Source organism: Gymnogyps californianus, chromosome 22 (assembly GCF_018139145.2).
Source record: "Gymnogyps californianus isolate 813 chromosome 22, ASM1813914v2, whole genome shotgun sequence".
Taxonomy (NCBI): Eukaryota; Metazoa; Chordata; class Aves; order Accipitriformes; family Cathartidae; genus Gymnogyps; species Gymnogyps californianus.
Genome location: NC_059492.1, coordinates 7,261,726 through 7,284,445, shown reverse-complemented (window position 1 = coordinate 7,284,445; position 22,720 = coordinate 7,261,726). Strand labels below are relative to the sequence as shown.

The following is a 22,720-nucleotide window of genomic DNA, read 5'->3' as shown; positions in this document are numbered from 1 at the left end:
TTTCCTCCGGCGGCGGTCGGATGCTGCAGGATTTCCACAGTGACCGTGGCTGTGCAAGAGCTGTTCTGACCCACGGGCCACATTCCCATGATAACTGAGAACTTGAAGATAAGACTTAGCATTTTCTGATAAAAGCCAAATATCTCTGCAGAGAATATGATCCTCCATCCACTGAATGCCCGGTGAACTCGCATCAGTTCCACCCAAGTGAAAATGCTGTAACACTGGGTGAATAAGGAGATCCAAACCCTTCAAGGTGTATTAGAGAAGTGTCTGCATTTGGTGTGTAGCTGTCTTGCCAAAATTCATCTTCTTGGCCTCAATTCAGCAGAACACTTAAGAACATACATAAGACTTGGAAGGCGTGCAAGCTCCAGTAAAACAGAAGCGAGTGCTTAAGTGGTTCTGCTGGACAAGGGCCTTTAAGCCACTGGCACTTACTAGAATTCCTCATTTTTAATAAAACCCATCTTACTGTGCAACAGCATAAAAGTTGGGGCTGAGTGAAGGAAGCACAGTCAGGGCCTGATAATTGACTTCCCGGTTTGTAATGTCAGAGCACGACAAATGAAAGCTTCACCCTTGGTGGGTTTTGATTTAGATCCTCTCAGTCAGCAAACCCTTAATTAGAGGCCACCTTCAGAAAAATCTGCATTGATAAAAAGGATATTGAAGTGCAGCCCCGCACTGCCTTAATAGCTCAGGACACCACACCAGATTGGGCTCCCTAATACATGCTCCGTTCTGCCCGTGTGTGACATTTACTGCCAAGGACACGGGGCTGTGATCAAATCACAGGAGCTGCTGAAATGACACAGTAAAATTTTATTTCTGCACTAAAAGCGTTTTGATCCTTGGGCATCCATGCAGATTTCTCTCTCCATTTTCTGTGGTAAAGCATAAACTCCTAGCTGTTATTTAGCTTGCTATATCATTTTGACGAATTTGGCTCAGGCTCTTTCAGACAGGCAGTTGCTAGCGAGCACTGACCACAGAACTGCTCATTTGTTTCCTCCTTCAGAAAAATCCGTAGCCAAATCCTTCAGTATCTCCTTTGGTTTTCCCTGTTGAGTCAGGACACCCACACAGAAGCGATGGAGGAGCTAAAATGCTGCATTTCTTTTGCCATTTCTGCCTTGTGACTTTGGAGACCGATAAGCCAAAATTCTCAAGTGTGCTGTAACGTGGGGAGAGCAGCCGAGCCACAAACCTGCCGGGCATCCTCCGCCAGGACGGTACCAAGGACGCAGACTCTGCTCCTCAGACGCAGAACTTCACCAGCTCAAGCTGGGCAGCCAGCATTGCCTGTCCACTTCTAAAAACCACTGTCCTTCAGCCTCCATCAATGTCACCATAGCCCCAGCTAGCACAAAAGGGCTCATTGGGAAAATATTGTTTCCGTTTTCTCTAAGTTTTGACAAATGCCAGTGACTGCAACAGACACTTTCTGTACCAAGCTGATTTAAAAGTATATTTCCATTTGGAAAGTGAGAAGGAAAGGGAACCAACCACGGCTCAGCTGAAGAACAGTGTTAGAAAAAAAAAAACCAACATCATTCTTACCCTTGTTACAGAATTCCTGAAACTCTTCTGTTCAGGACCTCTAAAGCTATGTTCTTTGGAGAGGAGACCCCTTTCATACACACACACACGTATGTAATGGATAAAAGCTCATGTAGAAACTCTTCTTATAGAAAAAGTCCCAGATTCCCATATTTAAAAATATTCCACTGACTTTCGTCACAGATTTGCAAGGTCAAACAAGATCATTAGTCTGACCTTCCTCCACAACTCAGGCCAGAAACCTTCACCAATTTCTGCAGTGAACCCATAGTTTCTGTTGGAGTAAAGCATGTTCTAGCAAGACAGCTAATATTGATTTAAAGTTTGCAAGTAATGACAAATCCACTATATCTCTAGGTAATTATCACTCATGGTTAATTTAGAGTTTTAATTTTCAGAACCAGATGTTAAATAAATCTTGCACGGGTATGCTAGGCACCTGGCAGGGGGGGAGGTACTGCTCAACTTCAGAAACGTAATTTATGTGCCTGCATTTCCTCTAAAGTCAATGATACCAAAAGAGTGATGTGCAAACCCCAAGCAAGGCAGCTGACATTGAGGTAGCCTTGGATGTATTTACTTAAGGTTTCTTTAAGAACCTGAATGAATGTTTAGTGAGAGGAATGAATGCAGCTCTTAACCAACAAAAAGAGGCTGTATGTGGTTGCTCACTGAATCTAGCATAGAAGTTACTAAATAACAGAAATAATAGAAAGAAACACAATTCATACAAGAAGTCAGGATGAAGAATATGCTCAGCTGAAATTCCTCGTGCAGCTCAGACAGCTCCAGCATGACGAGCTGTGAAGTCCACCATTAATCAGCAGAAGCATCTCCTCGGTGGGGCTTGCAGCCATACGCACAGAAGACGACGTAAGGGGAACCGTGTGAGGTTTTGCTCACTCCCACCAGCCAGGCAGGCTTGCGAGCATTCCCAACCAGCAGCGCTCCTACCCTATGCCACGGCTTCCTTAGAATGAGCCTTTCAAGTTGTATCATGAAGTCAACTGAGGGAAAAGAAATTGAACCTTTTACCTCATGCTGCTACAATATTACTTCCTGCAACTTCATTCTGGAGTGGCCTCCCTCTGTGACTTTCTCCTTTTGCAGCAATATTGAAAGGACGGCTAACAAAAACAAATCATCTCTGCAAACGGTGGGATTTGCACACAGCCAACTCTCTGTTGTAAAGAGTTCTGCGGCAAGAAGCAAGCACAGTGAGGATCACAGACATTTTATACCATTGTAAAATATAATTTGTCTGACCGTTTTAGAAGAGCCCATCAAAATGAGCTCATAGCATCTGGGCAAAAGCTGCGGAGACTGTAACATCTCTCTGTCCTCTGCACTGTATTTCGCTAGCTAACATCAGCCAAAAATCTATACAATGAAAGTCATAGAGTATAATTAGCAAAAAACAGACCACGTTTTGCTCCCCAGCCCACTGATTTAAATCTGGAACAACTCTCTTAAAGATGGCAAACACATCCACACCACCACCTCCAGAATCTCGCCCAGCGTGTTTTGGAGACCCTGCGTCTGTGCTGGGGTTTTGTTTAGGTGATGAGAAGTATTTGTAATAACTGGACCATATTATATCCGTTCCATGTTCCACCCCTCGTCTCTCAGGTGTTCTTGTGCCTGAGGCACACAGTCCCTGGTCCCTCCCTGGAGGGCTTTGGAGGAGAGCTCACAGAAAGCTGCCCAAACACCACTTGTGTGCAACGCAGCGCAGCTCTGATGACAGCTTTGCGTTTGCCTGTACAGCAAGATTGCAGGTCTGAAGGGAAGCAGCTACACGGGGTCCAGCCCGTGCCAGGCACGGAGCGCCCTGCCTGCACCGGGAAGGGGGGCAGGAGGTCCAGCCTGGCTCTGCCAGCGGCACAGGGCAGATGTGCCCCACGTGCAAAGGGAGGGGGGGAACCCCAGGGCTGCGCTTTGGGGCGTTTTTGCCCCATTACTGCAGGGTGGCTGCTGTGGGTGTCTCTAAGGGGATGGGAACGCCTCGGTTTCTAATGCCTTCTTTCCCTCTCCCTCTGCATTGCATGCAGAAAGCTGACCTGGCCGTTGCTCCTCTCACCATCACCCACGTTCGGGAGAAAGCGATAGACTTCTCCAAGCCCTTCATGACGCTGGGGGTCAGCATCTTGTACCGGAAGCCCAACGGGACCAACCCCAGCGTGTTCTCCTTCCTCAACCCCCTGTCTCCCGACATTTGGATGTACATCCTCCTCGCCTACCTGGGGGTCAGCTGCGTGCTGTTTGTCATAGCCAGGTAAGGGGACGCCGGTGCCACCCCACCCGACTGCCATCACACCACATCTGCTGCCATGCAACAAGATGTCCTCCCCACACTCAGATCCGTTTTGCTGCCTGGTGTGTCGCAGGGGTCCAACCACCCCGTGGGAGCCGCAGCATTAAACCCGTGTCGTTACTGAAATTCCTTTTGGTCCATTACCCAAAGGCAGGCTGGCCTCTTGGCGTGGGGTTCCTCACAACTGCCAGACTCCCGTGCCCTGTTCTCTTTTGGACCTGTATCTCAGAGTGGTTGTAGAGGTGATGCAAACCCTGTGGTGAAAATCAAAGATCAGCTATCCACAGGGGAAATGGGTTCCTTCCTCGCTAGCTAGAGCCTGTGTTATATCCTTCGTACTGCTTCACCATACTAAATGTGCTTGTGTTTGTTTGCTTTATTAACATAAACCTGTAAGCCTCTTCTGCCGTATCAGGGCAGGCAGTTCCAGAGATTTAGTAGGCTTCCCGTACAAAAGAATTTTAAAATGCACTTTCTTTTATGATTTTAGAAATTTTGTTGCCTTTCCATTTGGTTAGCACCTCCCTGGCATAATGAAGGGTAATTTTCCTGCTCTGTATCGTTCACCATTCATGCTCCTGTTAGGTCACTTCTCGCCCAGCTTCTCCACTGTGTCCTGGACACAAAGCTCCCGTGTCCCGCACCATTTTCAGCTCCTGTCTCTGAATCCTCCACTAGCAAAGCTCCCACAAACTCTTCCCTATATCAAAAGAATAGAGAACCCGTTGCTACAGATCAGACAATGCGTCTGTTTACAACATTAATATGCATCTAATTAGCATGTTTAAAACCTCTATATTTAAAAGCAGCAAAATTTACATATATTTGCATGTGTTACTAATTTCACAGAGTCTTTGATGAGATGCACAGTCCAGGGCTGCTCTGAATACGTGATTCCACCTTTTCAAACCAAAACAAAGCACTTGCCTCCCTCCTGCTGGGCAGCCGCCCTCCCCGGCCACGGACAGCCCTGTGTGGAACACCATGCCCGGGGAAGTTTCCTAAGCACAATCTGCAGTTAGACACTCATTTCTCATTTCTTCCAGTTCAAGTTATGCCAGTGGTGCCTTCAGAAACCTCCCTGCTGACCCCACACCTTGGACCAGGGCTCTGTGCAGACCCCTTTCCCCCAAGGGCTGTTGTGCTGTACTTTCCTCAGAGCATCCTTCAGAAACCAGCTTCTATCTAATCCACTGACATCAATCAGACAGTCAAAGTAAAGATTAAATGCAAAACTGCAGCAACCAGAATCCATTAACTCTCATGTTACAACAAATCTGCAATTTTCAACATCCTTCAGGTCCACAGAGGCATTTAGAGATGATTTCCTGAGTTTACTATGTAATATCCTAATTACATATAACAGCAGTTGTCAAAGTAAACTCAGCTTAGCAGACAGCGGTAGTGCTCCAAACCATCTGGGACAGTGAAGCAGCTACATCGTCTGATCCTTCCTCTGCAGAGGTGCAGAGCCGGAGAGGTTGCACTTCACTCTTACAGGACACACAAGGCCCTCCATGTTCAAGATTTTAACTGCAATCATTCTCCTCCCTAGTCTTTGCAATGCATCTCCATCAAATGGCCTTGCACCGGGTTTCCAGGCACTTTCCTGAGGTCCCGCAGAAGCTGTCTGAGCACGGACGGCTTTGCAGGCTGTGTTTGCACAGTGCCCGCTGGGAGCACAGGCCTGGGCTCCTGTAGCATTGCAGTACAAACAGCAACTCACAAAAGCAACCTAACAGTTCATTTCAGCAAGAAGGAGGTGTAACGCACAGAAATGGTAGCACTTGTTATTGCTGCACTATTTTATAAGAGGACAAGAGTCACGTTGCCATTAACACGTCGCTCCACCTTCCCGCCAGCCCTGCCCTGCAGAACCCCTGGCCGGAGGCAGGCAGCGGCTGGGGCCGCACAAAATGCAGGACAGTTCGGCAAAACGCTGCTGCCGGCTTTGTCCTGCCCCAGCTGAAGCCCCCGGGGAAGACTGTCGGGGTCTCCGGCGGGGCAGGATCAGGTCCTCAGCCAGTTTGCTTTGTGTCAGAGAGAGAAGAACCAGACGCTCTCAGCAGGAAAAGATACTCATCTGGGAAAATGAACCCAAGGTAATTACGAAAAGGAAAAATATTGCGGTGACTGATAGAACTCCTTCACTTTATGTCTCTGTTAGCCATGCAGAACATAGCTAGATGGGCTCTGCTGCCATAACATCTTTGGCTTTAATGCCATAAAGTATTAGACTGCTTGTGCGGCTTGGAATGACAATTCAAATACAATTTTACGTTTATAAGCTTATTTTTCCCAACTCATATGATGGCCAAATCCAGCCCAAATTGTCCAGATCCCACTTTCAAAGCATGTGAAATGTCCAGATTGCATCTGCACGTGAAATTCGTTGCAGTAAATACTGAGGAAAGGTTGAAGGAAACGCTAGGACAGGCCCCGATGTGAGAACGCCTTAGACGCCACTTTGTACGAACAGGAAAATCTAGATGCTCTGTTCAGAGAGCAGCGGGGCTGCCAGCCCCGGGCACCCGGGGCAGCCCGCCCTGCCGCCGGCAGCGATGTGCACGCAGCGCCTGCCCCGACCCACCGAGCCGGGCACTCGGGCACCCCAACCGGGAACCGGCCCCATAACCCCCCCTGCCCTGCCCGGTGCCGGAGGGCACGCGCTACCCGGAGCGGTGGGGGTCTGGGCTAACCCGGCGTGCCCAAGCGCACGGCAGTCGCACTCGGGAGGCGAGCGTCTGTTCTGACACCCCTCTGGTGCCCTGGCACGACGAACGCAGGAGGGTCTGAACCACTTGCTGTGCTGGGCTTTGTGGCTGGCGTTGAGGGATGAAAAGCTGAAGAACTGTGGGTTAGTCTCTGGTTTTGTTCTGAAATGAGCCTCGCAATCTCTCTACATCATACCAGTTATGATGTAATACAACAGTTTTTCCCTATGAAGCTATTTTTTGGCTGAAATTGAACCTATAAAATAGGGCAATTACAGTTTCTTTTTCACATGTTTTGCTCCTGACATTTCTTCTGTCTTCCTGTTCTTTCAAAGAACACCAAGTATTCAGCGTAATTAAGGTTCTGCAGGAACAATCTTTTAACACGTAGAGATGGAAAGCCAAAGATTTCACGGGGAAAATATTTACTGCATTCAGAAGTAATGGAAACAATATCTGCTTTTCACCCCAGCAAGGCCTCTAAAATTCAATTCTTGGGAGAAAACTACAGTCAAAATAGCAAAGCCTTAATTCAGAGACAAGAGTCTCCTGAACTAGGCACCAGAGTCCTCTGCTGATGCTATAATCATAGGTCAATGCCACTTAAAACCAACTTAGGGACTATTTAGAGGCAGGCAAAGGATGTATTTGATCCATCTCCCCTTTTAATCAGTCTTTCTTAGTTATTGATGGAGCCTCTGCTCCTAACCACCCCAGCCCCCAAAGAGCCATAAACACTAGCAATTTATGAGGCTTCGTGGGGGTAATTTGTCTGGTGACTCTGGTGCGAGGTTGCAAGTGGGCTGTGCAGCTGGCTGATTTCAATTGTCACCCGTCCTCAGGCTCACACGGCCTTCAAATTACAGCTAATCACCTTTGGGTGCACAACGGGGCGGGTGGGTTTAATATTCATCTTAATTGCAACGAGGACTGGGTCATCGATAAGAAATTTCTCCGGAGATGCAATTTAGACTCACAAGTATTTTGCGTTAGATCTTTAAAACTTCTTTGAAATGCTCCCGTTTCCCTGCCAAAAAGGCCAACAAGAGACAAGAAAATAATCATAGTTTTTGATGAAATATTTCTCAGACCCTGTTCTGCACCTGAGGAGGAGGGAAGCCAGCCCACGGTGAATCCTGAGCAGCCCCCATTTATTATGGCTCCAGCCGTATGGGGTCAACGAGCTCCGCTCGCTCCTTCCTTCATTACCCCTCTGGTTCCGCTAATGGTCCCACTCGCTTTTCAAGCACTGAAGACTCTGTCGCTGCTTTGCAGTTTTCTGAATATTTCTCTGTAATTTGAGCGGCACCAGTAGGTTTTCTACTCAGAGACCTTGAAGTTCTTCAGTGTGTCATCTTGTCAGGCTCATTTGATCTTACCAATTCCCTTTCTGTTTCATATTCTTTCATTCGCAGCCAAAGAAAGTTTTCATCTAATTCTTGAACTCTGGCTTTATTCGACAGAAAGGGCTTAGGCGCCATCCTTTATACACCTCTGGCAGAAATTTACAGCAAGTTTCAAGGAGCAGGCAGCATGTAAAGCCAGGTCTGAATTCAGCCTGATTCTTGTTTTCCTTTCTGATTTTCTCTTATTTAAAAAAGCAGAGGGAGGTGGGCAGTAAGAACAGCCCAGCCGTTACCCGGACGAACGAGCAGGATTGTCAGGGTGCAGCCTGAGCGAGGCCTCTGGTTCTGCACTCCGCAAACCCAGAGCGGGCAGCAGTCCCCGCTGCAGAAAGGCAAGATAAAAGGAGAGGTCGTTAAACTGTCATTAAACTGGAAAACAGAAGCAGAAAGTGGGACAGATGTACCCAGGATGAACTTTTCTAAAACCCCAAGAAGTCCTGTGCGTTGCACCTAGTCCATCCCCCGTGATGGGGTCTTCCCCACAGACACCCTCCTGCGCTTCGCCCTGCTCAGTTCACGTGCCCGGGGACCGCAGCTCCGTGTTCACGGAACGTCCCCACGCATCAGGCTCCGAGGGGAGTCTCAGGCGCGACTGTGCAGAGCAGAGGCTGGGGTAGGTGTTTGCTTGGGGCAGGTTTTTGTGTCAGGAGGGGCACCTGGGAGAGAGCTGTGGCTCTTCTCTCCAAATACATCCAACTGTCTGACGGAGGGCGCCTGTGAAATTAAGCAACAAGACATCTCCTTGGGGAGCAGCACGTCTGGCAGAGAATTACAGAGAGAAATACCTCCTAATACAAACTGTGGGCTGGGCTTTGAGAAGGGGCTGTTATGAAGCTACAGGGATTTCAGAAGGAAGCGGAGATGATAATTAATGCCTGGTTCAAAAGCAATTATACCAATTATGTTTTTAATTTAATCTCTGCAAAATTTGGGACTCTTAGAAAATATAAATAAACAGCTCTAAAAATATTAATGTCTGTCCTGTTGAGCATCCTTCCCAGATCCTGGCTAAAAGAGCTACATTCACGGCGCCGCTTGCCTACCAATCCGAGGCAGGATTTGCAGAGAGATATCATAGAAAATTCCCTCGGTTTTGCCCAAGAACTACAGGGCTGTCCATGGAAACATGCTCCCACAGGGAATAAGTGTTCTCCCACCACCTGCAACAGGGCTGAGCATCGCAGCAGTCCACAGGGAACCTACACCAATTTCCACTGTTGTGCTGGTGCCCTGACCGTGCACGATTCCTGCTTGTCAGGACGGTGGAAAGTTCTGCTTCTCACTTAGCTAAATCCTGCCCCGACTCCCATGTGCAGTAGCAGGAGAGTCCCCTGAAATACCACGGTTTGTCCCAGCTGCCATGGCGGAATCACTGCGGCATCTCTCCTCAGTCAATCTAGAAATGCCATTTTTCCCTGCGTTTTGGAACTGTTACATACTAGAGGTCGTGTGTCTGCACCGCATCCCATCCCATAGTCGTGTGTTCCAGTTGCTGTCGTGTGACGTAGTATTGCAGAGATGATCCAAAGTGACCAAAGGCTTTGGGGAAGCAACCTGAGATAGCTCAGAAGGACCTGGCTTCCCAGGTCTCCTTGCTCTCTGCAATGCAGGGCACGGGGCTTACAGCCATGCTGGTCACTTCGGAAAATCTTGGCTGAATTTGTCTTTTTTTTCAATAAGCCGCACAACTGAAGCGGTCGGCAGGCCCCACACGGCACCACAAGATGTATTAAGGCTCTTTTTTTCCTGTTCCTTTAGGGTCTTGTCATGCCACATCCCGACTAACAAGCTCTCGCTTTCCATGTGCCGCCGTAGGTTCAGCCCATACGAGTGGTACGATGCTCATCCCTGCAACCCAGGATCAGACATCGTGGAGAATAACTTCACCCTGTTGAACAGCTTCTGGTTTGGGATGGGAGCGCTGATGCAGCAAGGTACGGCGGTGCCTCCCTGCCCACACACCCTCCCGCCGCTTCTCCAGCACAGGCCTTTTGTCATGGCTTTTTAAATTTAAAATTTATTTCGATTGCGACAGGAACGAGATAAAACATCTGAACAGGCACAGAAGCATTGTCAGCACCGGCTCCTGGCTCCCCGCTGAAAGGCGGCGAGGTGTGGGAGAGGGGACCAGCTCTCCTCCGGCACCTCCCGGGTCCCGCTGTGCTGGGAAGCGCTCGGCGCCTGCTGCTCCCGACGGAGAAGTGCCGTACGGCACCGCAGCGCCTAAGGGAGCTGCTCCCCAGGGAGCTGCGTGCACGGCAGGCAGCCTCTGGCTGGGGCCAAGGCCAGCAAAGGAGTAATGAGACAATAATCTCATTGGGGGAACTGGCTGTGATCTGCAGTTCAGGAGCACTTGGCGGCTGCGTTTGTTGTTATTCACTCACTTTGAACTTCATCTCCACGCAGACACCCACTGAGCCGTGCCGGTTCGCCTGCACAGCAGGCGTGGAGAAACAGAGGGGGACGTGTGCCAGGGCCGAGCCCTGTCTGGGGCACCAGGAAAAGCTCCAAGGCTTTTACGCCAAGAAAGCCATCCGATCTCTTCTGTGTCAGAGCAGGCCAGAGCTCTTCAGTCTTTTTTTTTTTGACACCTGCCTCTATTTGTACTTTCCGCGGGTCAAAGCCCCCGTCCCAACAGCTCACCCCGCAGCTCCGGGGACAGACTCATCGCTCGCCCCACGAGGCAGAGCCCCGCGAGCTGCAGCTGGCTGCCGGCACACACGTGCCGCTGCGTAACAATAATCACCATTAATGAAGCGTGCACGCTCTGGCAGGTGTCAGAAGGAGCAGCTCCCGAGCCTGCCATCTGGAAGCACACAGCTAGATGATGGAGCGGTGCCGTGTTCGCACGTGTGCTGCTGCTGGCGCGCACAGAGGAGCAGCCACCCACCATACCCCAAGGAGGAACGCTGCCTTCGTCTCCCTCAGCTGTTTAATTCACCAAACTCAGCGGCATCCCACAGATTCTGTAAATTCTCACTTCTGTTAATTCAAGCAATTTGTTCAATTTCAGGATCTCTGTCCTGGCTCGCTCTGTTTTAAATCAAGTTTTACAGAAGACAAGGCATCTTGCCCTCCGGTCTGTCTCCATTTTCATCCTCATCTGGTCATTCTGCACATTGTGAAATGGCCTGGAACTCCCTGTAGCACAGGGCAAAGGCTGCTGGGGCCAAGAGGGTGGCGAGGGGCTCCTCGAGGCAGCTCTGCCTGGCAGCCACTGCGTGTGAGACTGAACGTTTTCAGTGTTACTGGTGTAAAATATCACAACGACAGGGACCTTAGAAATGGAATATGGATGGGATTACATTCATATATGTGGATGGAATAGAGCAAATGGAATATATAGATAGAATGAACAGAGTAAATCTGTTAGGAAGACAGCAGAGAGGGAGCTTGTGAGCAGCACTGAACAAGGAACAAAATTCCGTTGTGATCTAATTGCAGAAAATCCAGGAATAGAAATAAGTGGAAAATGTCAAACATTTGTCACACTTTAATTTACCGTGTATCAGTAGTTATACCCAGAGAGCAAAAGAACCATAGCGTCGGCTTGGTGGCATGCACAGTGCTACTGCTCCGTGCTCCTCCTGCTGCCACTGCTGCAGCGTGTAATAGAGATTCTTCCCAGATCTCGGCTGCCCTGATGGACAGTGACAGTTCCCAGCAAGACGGTTTAGCAGGATGAATCATCCTCTTATCAGATGCCGATAAATGAAGAGAGCTGTATTCTTTTTAACTCTATTCTGCATCTAACAAGAAAAATACTTCAAAGCTAGACTGATGTCACACCGTCCAATGCATCAAAGGGCAAGAGATGGAATGGGAAAGAAGCAGGACCTTGAGAAGAACCAAAGCAGCCCTCAATATCCAAGGCTCCTCTGCTTCCTGGTGCCTCCTTGCTGCACTCAGATAGGAGAAAAGCTACACTCCATGCTACGCTTTGATGCCACGCTACTTAGAATTGCTCTGCAAAGCCCAATCTTTGTTGCAAATTCCAGGCTGGATATATCCTCTGAACGCGGTTGTTTCAAACCCAAAGCTCTTTCCTGGCTTTAAAAGGTGTCTTGGGCGATTACAAAAATAGCACAGCCCATTTAGTCCTTCATGCCTGCTCAATAAAAGTCATTCCAGACCCGTTACACCTTTTATGCTGCAACATCTCCTGCTTCCCTACTTCTAACTGGTATTCAAAGTACTGGACCCTGATAGTTCCTTTCTCTCGCTGTTTGATTTTTTTAAAACCTTGTGTATTTGAACACACTCCCTAGAGTGAGTCCTTTGAAAAGTGATCCATACAAAAGCAAAGCACTTTTTAAATGGCAGAACATAACACTCATAAAAGTTCATAAATAGCTTGCTATTTAAATCTCATAAAAGCAGCCTAGTTAATTACTTCAGTTTGAATGTTTCCTGTAAATTGTGCACTGTACCCAAGGTCAGCAATAAAGGGAGAGGGTTTTTCTGCAAATGCTACAAAAACCCCACTGATTTCCTTGCAGGCAAGATGTCTGGATAATTTGCCTCAAAACCAGTTGGCTTTAATTGCATAGCTGCTACAGTTTTGACAGTGAAACCTAATCCTTTATATATATGTATGTACATAATGTATATATAAAATGGGTCCTTTCTCTCTGTTTCCTCTTCCCTCCTTCTCCTTCCCCCTCTCCCACCCCAGGCTCTGAGCTGATGCCCAAAGCACTGTCTACACGGATCATTGGTGGCATATGGTGGTTCTTCACCCTAATTATCATCTCGTCCTACACGGCCAACCTTGCCGCCTTCCTGACGGTGGAGAGGATGGAATCCCCCATCGACTCGGCAGATGACTTGGCAAAGCAGACAAAAATAGAGTATGGAGCAGTGAAGGATGGAGCTACTATGACCTTCTTCAAGGTGAGACCAGGCAGAGGCTTTCTACCTTCCAGGCAGAGATGCAACGCTCTCAGGCCAACGGGAGTGAGAACAAAGAACCAAAGACAGAAAGCCTCCTAAGCCACCACTGCTTCCCCTTATAAGCAGGTTGTTTCAGTCTCGCATCCTTGTCAAGGCTTTGACAGTTCAGCTTACCTAGATTCACATCGTGGCTAAATCCCCCTCTCCCTGTTGCTAATTGAAGTTACAATTACAAAATTATATTGATTTTACAGCTTCGGTGACTGTACCCAATATTGGCTCAGACACCCTAAAACGAAGCACATATTAGGCACAACAGGAGAGGTCTATCTTATATGAAAGCCCTACAGAAAAATCTTAGGTTCCCTCAAGTATCTTCCTCCCTATTTCCACACCTCCCCCATTGCAGCCCCTTCCTTGTCTCTGCAAGAACAGCTCCACGGAGCCCCCGAGGCTGACCCGGCCAGCCTGCAGGGACAGAGAAGAGAACAAATAAAACCTGAAGCTGGACAGACGCTGCAAAGTGCCCTCCCTGACCAGTATTTTTTACAGCTGAAATATCTTTCTTGTCCTTCAGGTATTCACATTAATGTAGTCAAGTTTTATTAACCTCTGAAACCCAGTGCAAGGTAACACCACCAATGCATCAGAATCAAATTAATTTCTTCTCTTTAAAGCATAATTAATTTCAGAAGTTAGCCAACACTGCAGAGGAGGGTGCTAAGAGCATTCATATTTCACTATTGCCTTCAAAAATGGAAAGAAACTGAGAGACTTGAAAAGACCTTTAAAGCCACAGCTGGCCTGTAAAAACACACTTTAAAAAAAGAGAGTGAGAGAATAAAGGAATAGAAATGAGGGGTGATTAATCTAAGGAATGATCGCCCTGCCTTGGAGAAGAATTTAAATTCACCGATGAACTCAAAAAGCCGTCTTTCAAGGCAAGGTTTGGAGCGATCTATGCGGGCAGTGCCGGGCCCCGGCCACGCTCCCCTGGCAGCGCCGCTCAGAGCTCAGGCCCGGCTGCAGCACCCGACCGATGCCGACGCTCTCCCTGGGCGCTCGGTCAGCCAGGCAGCCGGAGCACTGGCAGACCAGAGCCCTTGGCTGCAGACACGGCGCTGCCTCCCCCGCGCCTCTGCTGCCAGCAGCGCTGGGGAACGTTCAGTATTCCTTCCCCCTCCGGCCACCTGAATTCAGGAGGAAATGTATGGGCCAAAGCGTGACAAACGTAGCTCATGCTTTGAAAAGCAGGTTGTGCCTGGAATACCGCAATAAAGTGAATAGGCACAGTGTAAAGGCAGCTAGACTAGGCCGTCAGCAGTTTAATTGCCAAGACTCGTTAAAGGAAGCCAATGTGCTGAATTTTATTAACAAGAAAGAGCAGCATTCTTCTGCAACTTTTCTTGGCTATCACTTGGTTAAGGAGCCACTATACTTTCCAAATCTCCATGCTTGCTTTGACAGGCAGCGACACGGATTGGTAAAGAAACATGGAGGATTTGGTTTCATCTTTAATTAATTCTGGGAAATGAAAATGTTGCATAGAATAGCAGGTTGCTGCTGGTTAGTTTGCTTTCTGCAGTGGAGCTGGCGCACGCAGTTTTGTCTTTGGCGTGGTCACATGCATTGCGTTACCTTCCAAAAGCAATATAAACCTAGAACAGCTATCAGGAAAAGACAGACTTTTACTGTTGTGTTTTAACTACTTTTTCCAATAGGAGTTTTATACGGGAATAAAAGGAAACTGTCTTTTTTAAAAATCATCAAGGACACAGTACATTTATTGTTTCATATCATTATCCATCAGAATCATTCTTCAGGCTTCTAACGGGCATCTGGCAGGGTTTATTGATGGAGTGTATTTTCCTTTTTCTTTTTTATTATTATTGTTGTTTGGAGATGAATTCTCCGGGATGTCCCTTCTGACAAGTGTTTCGATTACTGGAGCAGTGAGAGTGCTCGTGTGGGATGCTATGTTCATTTGCCCTTCGAGTACAGAGAAATACGGGAGAGCCAGAATTTCTCCCACCCCTCAACGAGGTCTTTGTCAAACGACTGGGCAAAGCCGGTGGTGGTTGCAGTACGGCTGCTCTGCCAGCACCGCCTTCACGGGGACATCTGTCAAACAGCACAAAGGTCCGGGGCACAGAGCAACGGGCACCCCCGGTGTCTGCTGAGGATCTGCGCGCCCGCCGGATGAGTGGGACCGAAGGAACGGCGAAGTGCACGAGGCTTCACATCGCCTTCCTCTGCTCTGCTAACAAGGGGGGTTACCGGCAGAGAGACAGCCCCACGCAGGCTGCGCGCTGCTGTGCGACCGCTGCTCTTGAAAAGCTCCTGGAGGTCTGGAGGTCAAGCACTCCTGCAGTGTGCTGAACAGACTGTCGCTGCTGCGACAAAAGGCTGATGGCAGCATCCTAACTAGGATCTCGCCTATTTTGTGGATTATCCACTAGGACTTAGCCCAAATGGCTACCTCGCTCCTTGTATGACTGTTCCCCTCACATCAGGAACTCACTCCTCTGCTTCTCCATGTTAAAGAAGCTGCAAACCACACACACCGAGCCCCCCAAGCCACGGCCTGGGCCCTGCAGCCCCTTCGTCTGTGACTGGCGGCTGTGGCCATCGCTGTCCTGCGCTGAACCTTGTCTGGGTCTGCGGCCCTCCCGGCACCTGGGAGGTCTGACAAAGCGGGATCTAGGGCCGCAGGGGGAGAGCACGATCCCAAAGCTGAGCTTAGGGAGCAATGGGAAACGGGCGGAAGGCAAACGCCTCGCACACTGTTCTCTGAGACGGTTCCCAAAGCGCTAACCAGTTCTCTGCCCACGGTCAGGCTGACCGAGGGTTCACGCAGAGCTCACCGAAGTCACTGCAGAAGCTCCCTGCTGAACCAAGCCAAAACACATCTCTGGGGCAGACCCACAGCGAGCGATCTTGCTCCCACAAAGGTTTTTGCCTGCGCAGCTGAGCTAACCAGCTACGGCAAATGGGAAGCAGAAGAAAGAGTTTTACCAACCGTACTGGCAGATTTCGACTTAATGAAAAGAACTTTTGAGAAGCTATTTAGTCCCTGGCAATGCAGATCGAGTTACAGGAATAAACACAGATCAATTAATTTAGGAACAGCATCTAGCATTCATTATAAATCATGCCAGAAATCCTTCATATCTTGCAAAGGATGCTGTCTCTCTCTGAACAAATGCCGGGTTTAATGTGCAGTTTGGAGTACGGATGTGAGAGTGTGTGTATGTGTGTACGTATATATTCACTTGTACAGAAATGTTAAATCCTCAAGAGTAAGTATCTTCAGTTGGTGAAAATCAATTTATTTTTTCATACAGGCTGGAATTGAAAATCTTAAGCCTGAAAGTTACTTTCTTGCCAATTTCACTGATAAAAAAGCATATATATATGTCTTGGCACAATTCCTTGTAGTGGCTCCTCTAAACTATTCCATTAATTTATTTGGGTGACTGGTCTTGAAGCATTGGTTATTAAAGGTAGCTTCTGAGCTGTGACTCTAAAGAATGAATTTAGAGGCATTCTCAGTGTCGGTGCAATCGCTGCATTCAGAGGGGCTGGTACTTAGCTTTTCATACATGCATCTCATTTAGCACACGCGCAGGGTTTTATTAAGATGCAGAGGACAGCAGACCAGATTCTGATGTTATTTATCCCGACGAAAATGAGGAGAAGCTCCGCTCACATGTATCAGTGGGAGAGGTGTAAGCAGGAGAGAGACACGATCCCCCTGGTGTGAACCATGGCTGCACTGATCAGCAGTGTTAAACTACCACCTTTGTTTATTAGCAATAATCTCCATCATTCCTAATGTTCCAGAGTTCATGACTCTGGAACTTCTCTGCCAGGAAGAAGTCAGTGTCAGGCCATTTATCTTAATGCTTCAGAGCAACCAAGCAGTTCCTCTTCATCCACCTTTGGCAGCAAAGCAAAGTTGTCACTGAGGGGGACCTGGGGACCCTACGGGGGACGCAGGGGCACAGGAGGGTCTCTCTGCCTGCCACCAACTCAGATTTTTTTTTATGCAGCCCATAAAAGTAAATGGTGATTCCATAGAGAAGAAGTTTGCACCTAGCCACAGCACAGCAAATATCAGTTCAAATTAATAACTAACCCCAGCAAAGATTTTTTTTTTAAGGTAAATTACTTAAACTGTAAAATCAGAGGTCCAGCAAAATAAAATGTACGCACACACAAAAAACACACACAAAAAAGTCCAGCAAAATAAACATAATTTAAGTGCATTCTTTACTGACCATTAAATTACTTAGTATTAAATTACTGCTAAGATGTTTTTGCTTATTTGAATGTTCTCAGGTGATGTCATCCAAATTCCCATAAATAAGCGACCACCTTTGCAGTATGGCTGAAGTATTCTGAGAGGAGGAAGGGGAGGAAGGAACAACTTTTCCCCTAATAGGAAAAAATGTATAGTGGTTGAATTAGGTGTGAGCTGGAGCGCTGTACGCTCCTTGCTGCAGTTACTCCTGCAATTCTTGATTGATGACTGCTCTCACAATGACTGACAATTGCTTCTAAATTGGACTTTTAACAAATAGCCTGATCTATCAAACTGCTGGTGCTGTGCTGAGAATTACAGTTGGTGAATTTTCACTTGGAAAAGGAGTGTTCTTATCTCAGGTTAGCGAAGTTAAAGAAACTAATAGGAAGTAAATTCCCAGTGAGGAGGTGGCAGGTTTTAGACTACGGGGAGAGCCTGAGATTGCCTTGACCAGAGACGCCTGCACCGAGGGCCTGACGTGCCCTCCCTGAAGGAGCTACCACAGCCTTATCTTTGGGAAGACGAGGCCATTGCAACCAGCGGCGTTTTGCTGTGGGGAGACAGCCCTTCTCTACTGAAGGGCTCGGCCCTGTGTTGCCAGGTCTTTGTTTCGGCTGTTTCATTAGGTGCGAGCAAGCAGGCAGAGGTAGCTCTGGCCTCGTGGCGAGCCCTCGCCTAAGCGTGCTCCAGCCAGAGGGTGCTCGCCCCGCCATGGGTGCCCCCACTCAGGACACCCGGAGCGGGGCTCGAAGCAGCGCAGCCGGAGCTGAGAAAGCTGGGCTCCTCCTGGCATTTCAAAACACAATTAAGTCCTTTCAGCTAGTCAGAAGCGGTGATTTAAGAAGAGAAGAGAAAAGTGTTTTTTCTCTTCCAGGGAGCCCTGTCTCATGTAATTTAAGTTGCCTGAAGAGCTACAACGCCTCATGCAAGTCCTATTAGCTTCACTAAATGCAGCCTATTGATTTTTTGCCAGTTTATTTTGCTCTATGCTTTAAACTGGGAGAACACTGATGTTGTTTAAGAGCTCTGTGTCAACACCCAAGGAGCATTAAATGCAGGAAGAGAAGAAGAGAAAGGGAGAGCCAGTGAACCCAGAGGCCTCTGATGTGAACTATATAAATGTTAAACAAGTCCTTATCATCGAGCTGAGTACGCTATTCATTTCAATTACCCATTGTAATGCACAGATATTTAATAATCCTTTTGGAGGCTACATTTCTTGCTGGTCTTTGAGGTTTGATAGATGCCACAAATCTACCTTATAGGCACTGGTCCAGATTTTCAAGTGAGGGAGATTATCCTGCCCCTTGAATGAAGTTTGCTCCAGCACATCCACTACTGCACGTTCATCAAGTGGATTATAACAAGCATGAGCTTTAACTGAAAAGAAATGAGTCCATGGATATTTCAGTCAGAAGAATGAGTCTGCAGGGTTAAAGACAGAGGAACAGCCTTTGTCACTGCCCTACACTAACCAACTTCGGGGTGTTAAGCTTTTGTTTAACTTTTGTTAAACATGCTGAAAAAAATGAGGTGGACAGGCAAAGCATTTGAAATATAAAGCATTATGAGGGACTTTTTTTCTTAGCTAATTTACCCTTATTTATAGTGTTCTTATCAGAAGAACCTATGGTGACACATTTTGGGTGATACTGAAAAAATGAGGGGGAGATGTGATAGCAGCCATTGGGATGGGCTGGGGCTCCATCTCCTGCTTTCTTACGGAAGGACAGAGACCTGAAACGGAGACAAACGACAGCTAAACCAGAAAGCGCAGCTTCTGCCGCAGCAACTCCTCGTGCAGCTGCAGGTGAGCAGTTACCCTCATTCAAGGCAAAGCACAAAGACTTATCAGCCCCTCCAACTTATCAGCCGGCTTCAGGCTCTTAGTAAGTACTGTTGTGGCGGAGGTGGTTTTGGCTAAGCTGCCTCTTATAAAATAAGAAGGCAAAAAGAGATCTAGGAAAAACAAGAAATTAGGCAAAAAAGAAGAATGGCACATGAAGGAGCAGGCAGCAGCATGAACACAAGCCTCAATAGCCGAGTGCTTTTCCAGAGCTCAACTGGACGTACCGAGCGGGTTTGATGAGAGCTACAGTCACGCCCGGGAACGCAGTGACCAACGAAGGGGGTACTTCAAGAGAAAGCTGATGTGCCTTTCCTGGGGAGTCTTTCTAGACTAAAGCCAGTTATGTCTTTTGTGACAACCTACATAGAGACAATTCAGAAGGTGGTCATAGATAAATGGTATATTTCAAATGTTATGGAAAGACATAAAATAACCATATTTCTTCTCACCCAACACATTTTCTAGAAGAAGAAAAAAAACATTCACGTGAATAGTAAGCTAGAAAACATATTCCTCCTTTTTTAACAGAATGCCTGCCGATAGTGAAAGAATATCCATGTTTATTTTTAGCCATAAGACAATCTTCTTGAATATTCCTAGGCCTCTGTTTACGTGGATACGTTAAATTTGTTTGGCAGTTGCACATATCTCAGAGGAGACATGTTTCCTTGCGATGCTTGAGGAAAGACAAAAATATAATAGAGTGTGTGCAAAAGAGAAAAGCATGCCCTCTGAAATGTTCTCTGTCTTCTCTCATTGTGCAGAAACATTACAGGATAAACAAAATTCTGGTTAGGAGACTAATACATTTAAACAGATACGCTGATGGTCCGTCACACTAGCAAGTTCTACAGGGCATCACGGCAGGGTCTCGCTGTACCTCACTGAAGCGAACGAACAGTTCAGTTCCACCTACAGAATAAGTTCTCTGCAGCAGTGCCTCTTGCTGCTGAGTGCCTGCACAACGTGAAGTGTGCTGGAACCTTTGTCTCTTTACGGCAACATGAAGCCAAGCGATGTTGGGGAGCGAAAGTAGAGAGATATTTAAGACAAGGTCAAATTGGTAATAGTTCCATTGTGTGATCTGTTCTCAAACTGGTATTATTATTATTTACTGAAAAGATACCTGGTTTCAGCAAATAGAAGATTAACTCCTATTTTGGGGGTGGGGGTATCATTTTTCCAGAAATCCAAAATTTCCACGTTTGAAAAAATGTGGGCTTTCATGAGCAGCAAACCCACAGCACTTGTTAAAAACAACGAGGAAGGCATCCAGCGAACCCTCACAGCCGATTACGCCCTGCTGATGGAGTCAACCACCATTGAATACATCACCCAGAGGAACTGCAACCTGACTCAGATCGGGGGGCTCATCGATTCCAAAGGCTACGGGATTGGGACTCCCATGGGTAAGTGACAGCGGTGGGGTTTCTGTAGGTACCCTGGAGCGGGGCTAGTTACCACAAATACAACAGATGGGATTACGATAATCCACTCCCAACAGCAAATTTCCAAATACCAAAGCTTACGCTGTCTGCCTGTTGAAGAGAGGTCTGAACAGCCCTGCTTAACGCAGACACATTCCCTGCTTTGTGTGATGGTTGTCCTACTTTCCCTCTGTGTGTAATGGTGTTCCCCCTCCTCAGGGTCACCGTACAGGGACAAGATCACCATTGCCATCCTCCAGCTCCAGGAGGAGGACAAGCTCCACGTCATGAAGGAGAAGTGGTGGCGGGGGAATGGCTGCCCTGAGGATGAGAACAAGGAGGCCAGTGCGCTGGGCATCCAAAACATCGGTGGGATTTTCATCGTTTTGGCAGCAGGCTTGGTGCTGTCCGTCTTCGTGGCTATGGTGGAGTTCATCTACAAGCTGCGCAAAACGGCGGAGCGTGAGCAGGTACTGATTTCCTCCGTTTCCCTGCACCACCACTAGCCCAGCCGTTGAGGATTTTGCACGCTGACCCCAGAGACAGGCAGGGAGACGGGCAGAGGGATTCAGCCCTGCCCCTGCTGCCTGGAGGTCCAAGTGCCCGCAGCCCAAGGGCTGAAACGCAGCACTCCCGAAATGCCGTCCCCTAAGGCTCATTGCTCTGTCCCGCTCTGAGAGCCTCAGGTCAGGGGGCAAATCGTGTCTACTCTGATCAGGGTCATCTGCTGCTGCAGTAACTAGACTAGTAAACATTTGTAGGGTAATTTTGAGCAAGCCGACACATAAGTCATGAAAATACGGGCAGAGGTCCCTGGGAAGGACCTTTCTGAGCTGTTATATCCACTCGCCACTATCACATGCAATCGTGTTGCATATTCCAGGCATAATGTCTGCACACATGAAGTCTCCATCTCTTCTCCCACTGCTGTTCAAAGAGCTTCAAGGAACTGGTCAGGGTCCACCAGGAAGCCTCATACCATTTTATCAACGTTTCACAACACTTATACAAACAGCACATCCCACCCGCAGTGGCTGATTAGTGCTCATGAAACAAGAGGACTGCTTTTGTGTTTTTCCCTCTTCCTTGCATGTCGTGGTACAGTAAGTGGAAAGTGCATTTGCACGCATGAGCAGAAATCAAAGCAAGCTGGACTAGATAGATGAAGGAAAACTGCCCACTAGCAAGCCCAGCAGGATTCGATAGCCCTCTGATTCCCAGCACATAAATCTACCAGACCCCCAGCAGGGATCACACAAAGCGCCGGCACTCCAACAGCCGCCTGTAGCTCTGCCTTTTTGCAGGATTTAGTGTGTCAAAGGTACAATTCTTGCCAAAGGAGAGAGGGCTCAACCAGACACCCGTGCACCACTGAAGTCCCACTAAGCACAGCTGATGCCTTAAATGCAGCCTAAACCTCGTGCTTGCCCTCTGCAGAGCCTAGTTTCAGCATCCTCCTGCTCACGGAGAGGTTAGCAGAACATTTTGCCAGGAGTAACGGTGCTTTTTGTCCCTGCTCTCCCCAGCGCTCCTTCTGCAGCGCCATGGCCGATGAGATCCGGCTGTCGCTCACCTGCCAGCGACGGGTCAAACACAAGCCCCAGCCACCCGTCATGGTGAAGACGGACGCCGTGATCAACATGCACACGTTCAACGACCGACGGCTGCCAGGGAAGGACAACATGACCTGCAACACTGGACTGACACCTGTGTTTCCCTAGGGAACGGGAACGGGGGGGTGGGAGGGAAGGAACTGCGGCAGACAAGGCTGGATGCACTCTTAACTAGGGAAGAAAGGATTAAAAAAACAAGAAAAAAAAAACAGAAAAAAAAAAAAAGCCTGGTTTGGTTCATTTCAAGAACAAGGCCTTTACAACACAGCCGCATCAATCACCGACACAGAAGCAAGAACTTCAAAGCACGGACTACAACATGGGTCTTGGGGCTTTTCTGTTTTGTTTTCGTTATTTTTTGTTCTTTTTTTTTTTTTTTTTTTTTAACGCTTAGATCCTACAGGCCTCATGGAGTCCAAACACACTACCATCCAGGAGTCTGATGTTTACATACCGAAAACACACGGAGGCAAAACAGAATTGAGCCAAACTGACCCTCGGCGGGTAAGGAGGAGCCCCCGAGCAAGGCTTCTTTAGCATGGCAATAAAAAGAAACACTTTGTCAGGTGCAGCGTGAGCAGCCGTCTGTGCGAGCATCTATTCCACACTGACATACACAGCACATTTAGGATACG

The 22,720-nt window shown here is 47.9% G+C and overlaps 1 protein-coding gene across 1 annotated transcript in view; it reads left to right on the top strand.

The window, feature by feature from the left end:
- Positions 1 to 22,193, top strand: part of GRIK3 (glutamate ionotropic receptor kainate type subunit 3) — a 122,230-nt gene extending 100,037 nt beyond the window's left edge. Inside the window, exons 11-16 of the mRNA XM_050909777.1 lie at positions 3,615 to 3,838; positions 9,813 to 9,931; positions 12,673 to 12,890; positions 20,232 to 20,454; positions 20,692 to 20,942; positions 21,999 to 22,193. Coding sequence (XP_050765734.1) covers positions 3,615 to 3,838; positions 9,813 to 9,931; positions 12,673 to 12,890; positions 20,232 to 20,454; positions 20,692 to 20,942; positions 21,999 to 22,193 — 1,230 coding nt within the window. The remainder of the gene's footprint in view (positions 1 to 3,614; positions 3,839 to 9,812; positions 9,932 to 12,672; positions 12,891 to 20,231; positions 20,455 to 20,691; positions 20,943 to 21,998) is intronic.
- Positions 22,194 to 22,720: the final 527 nt, after the last annotated feature.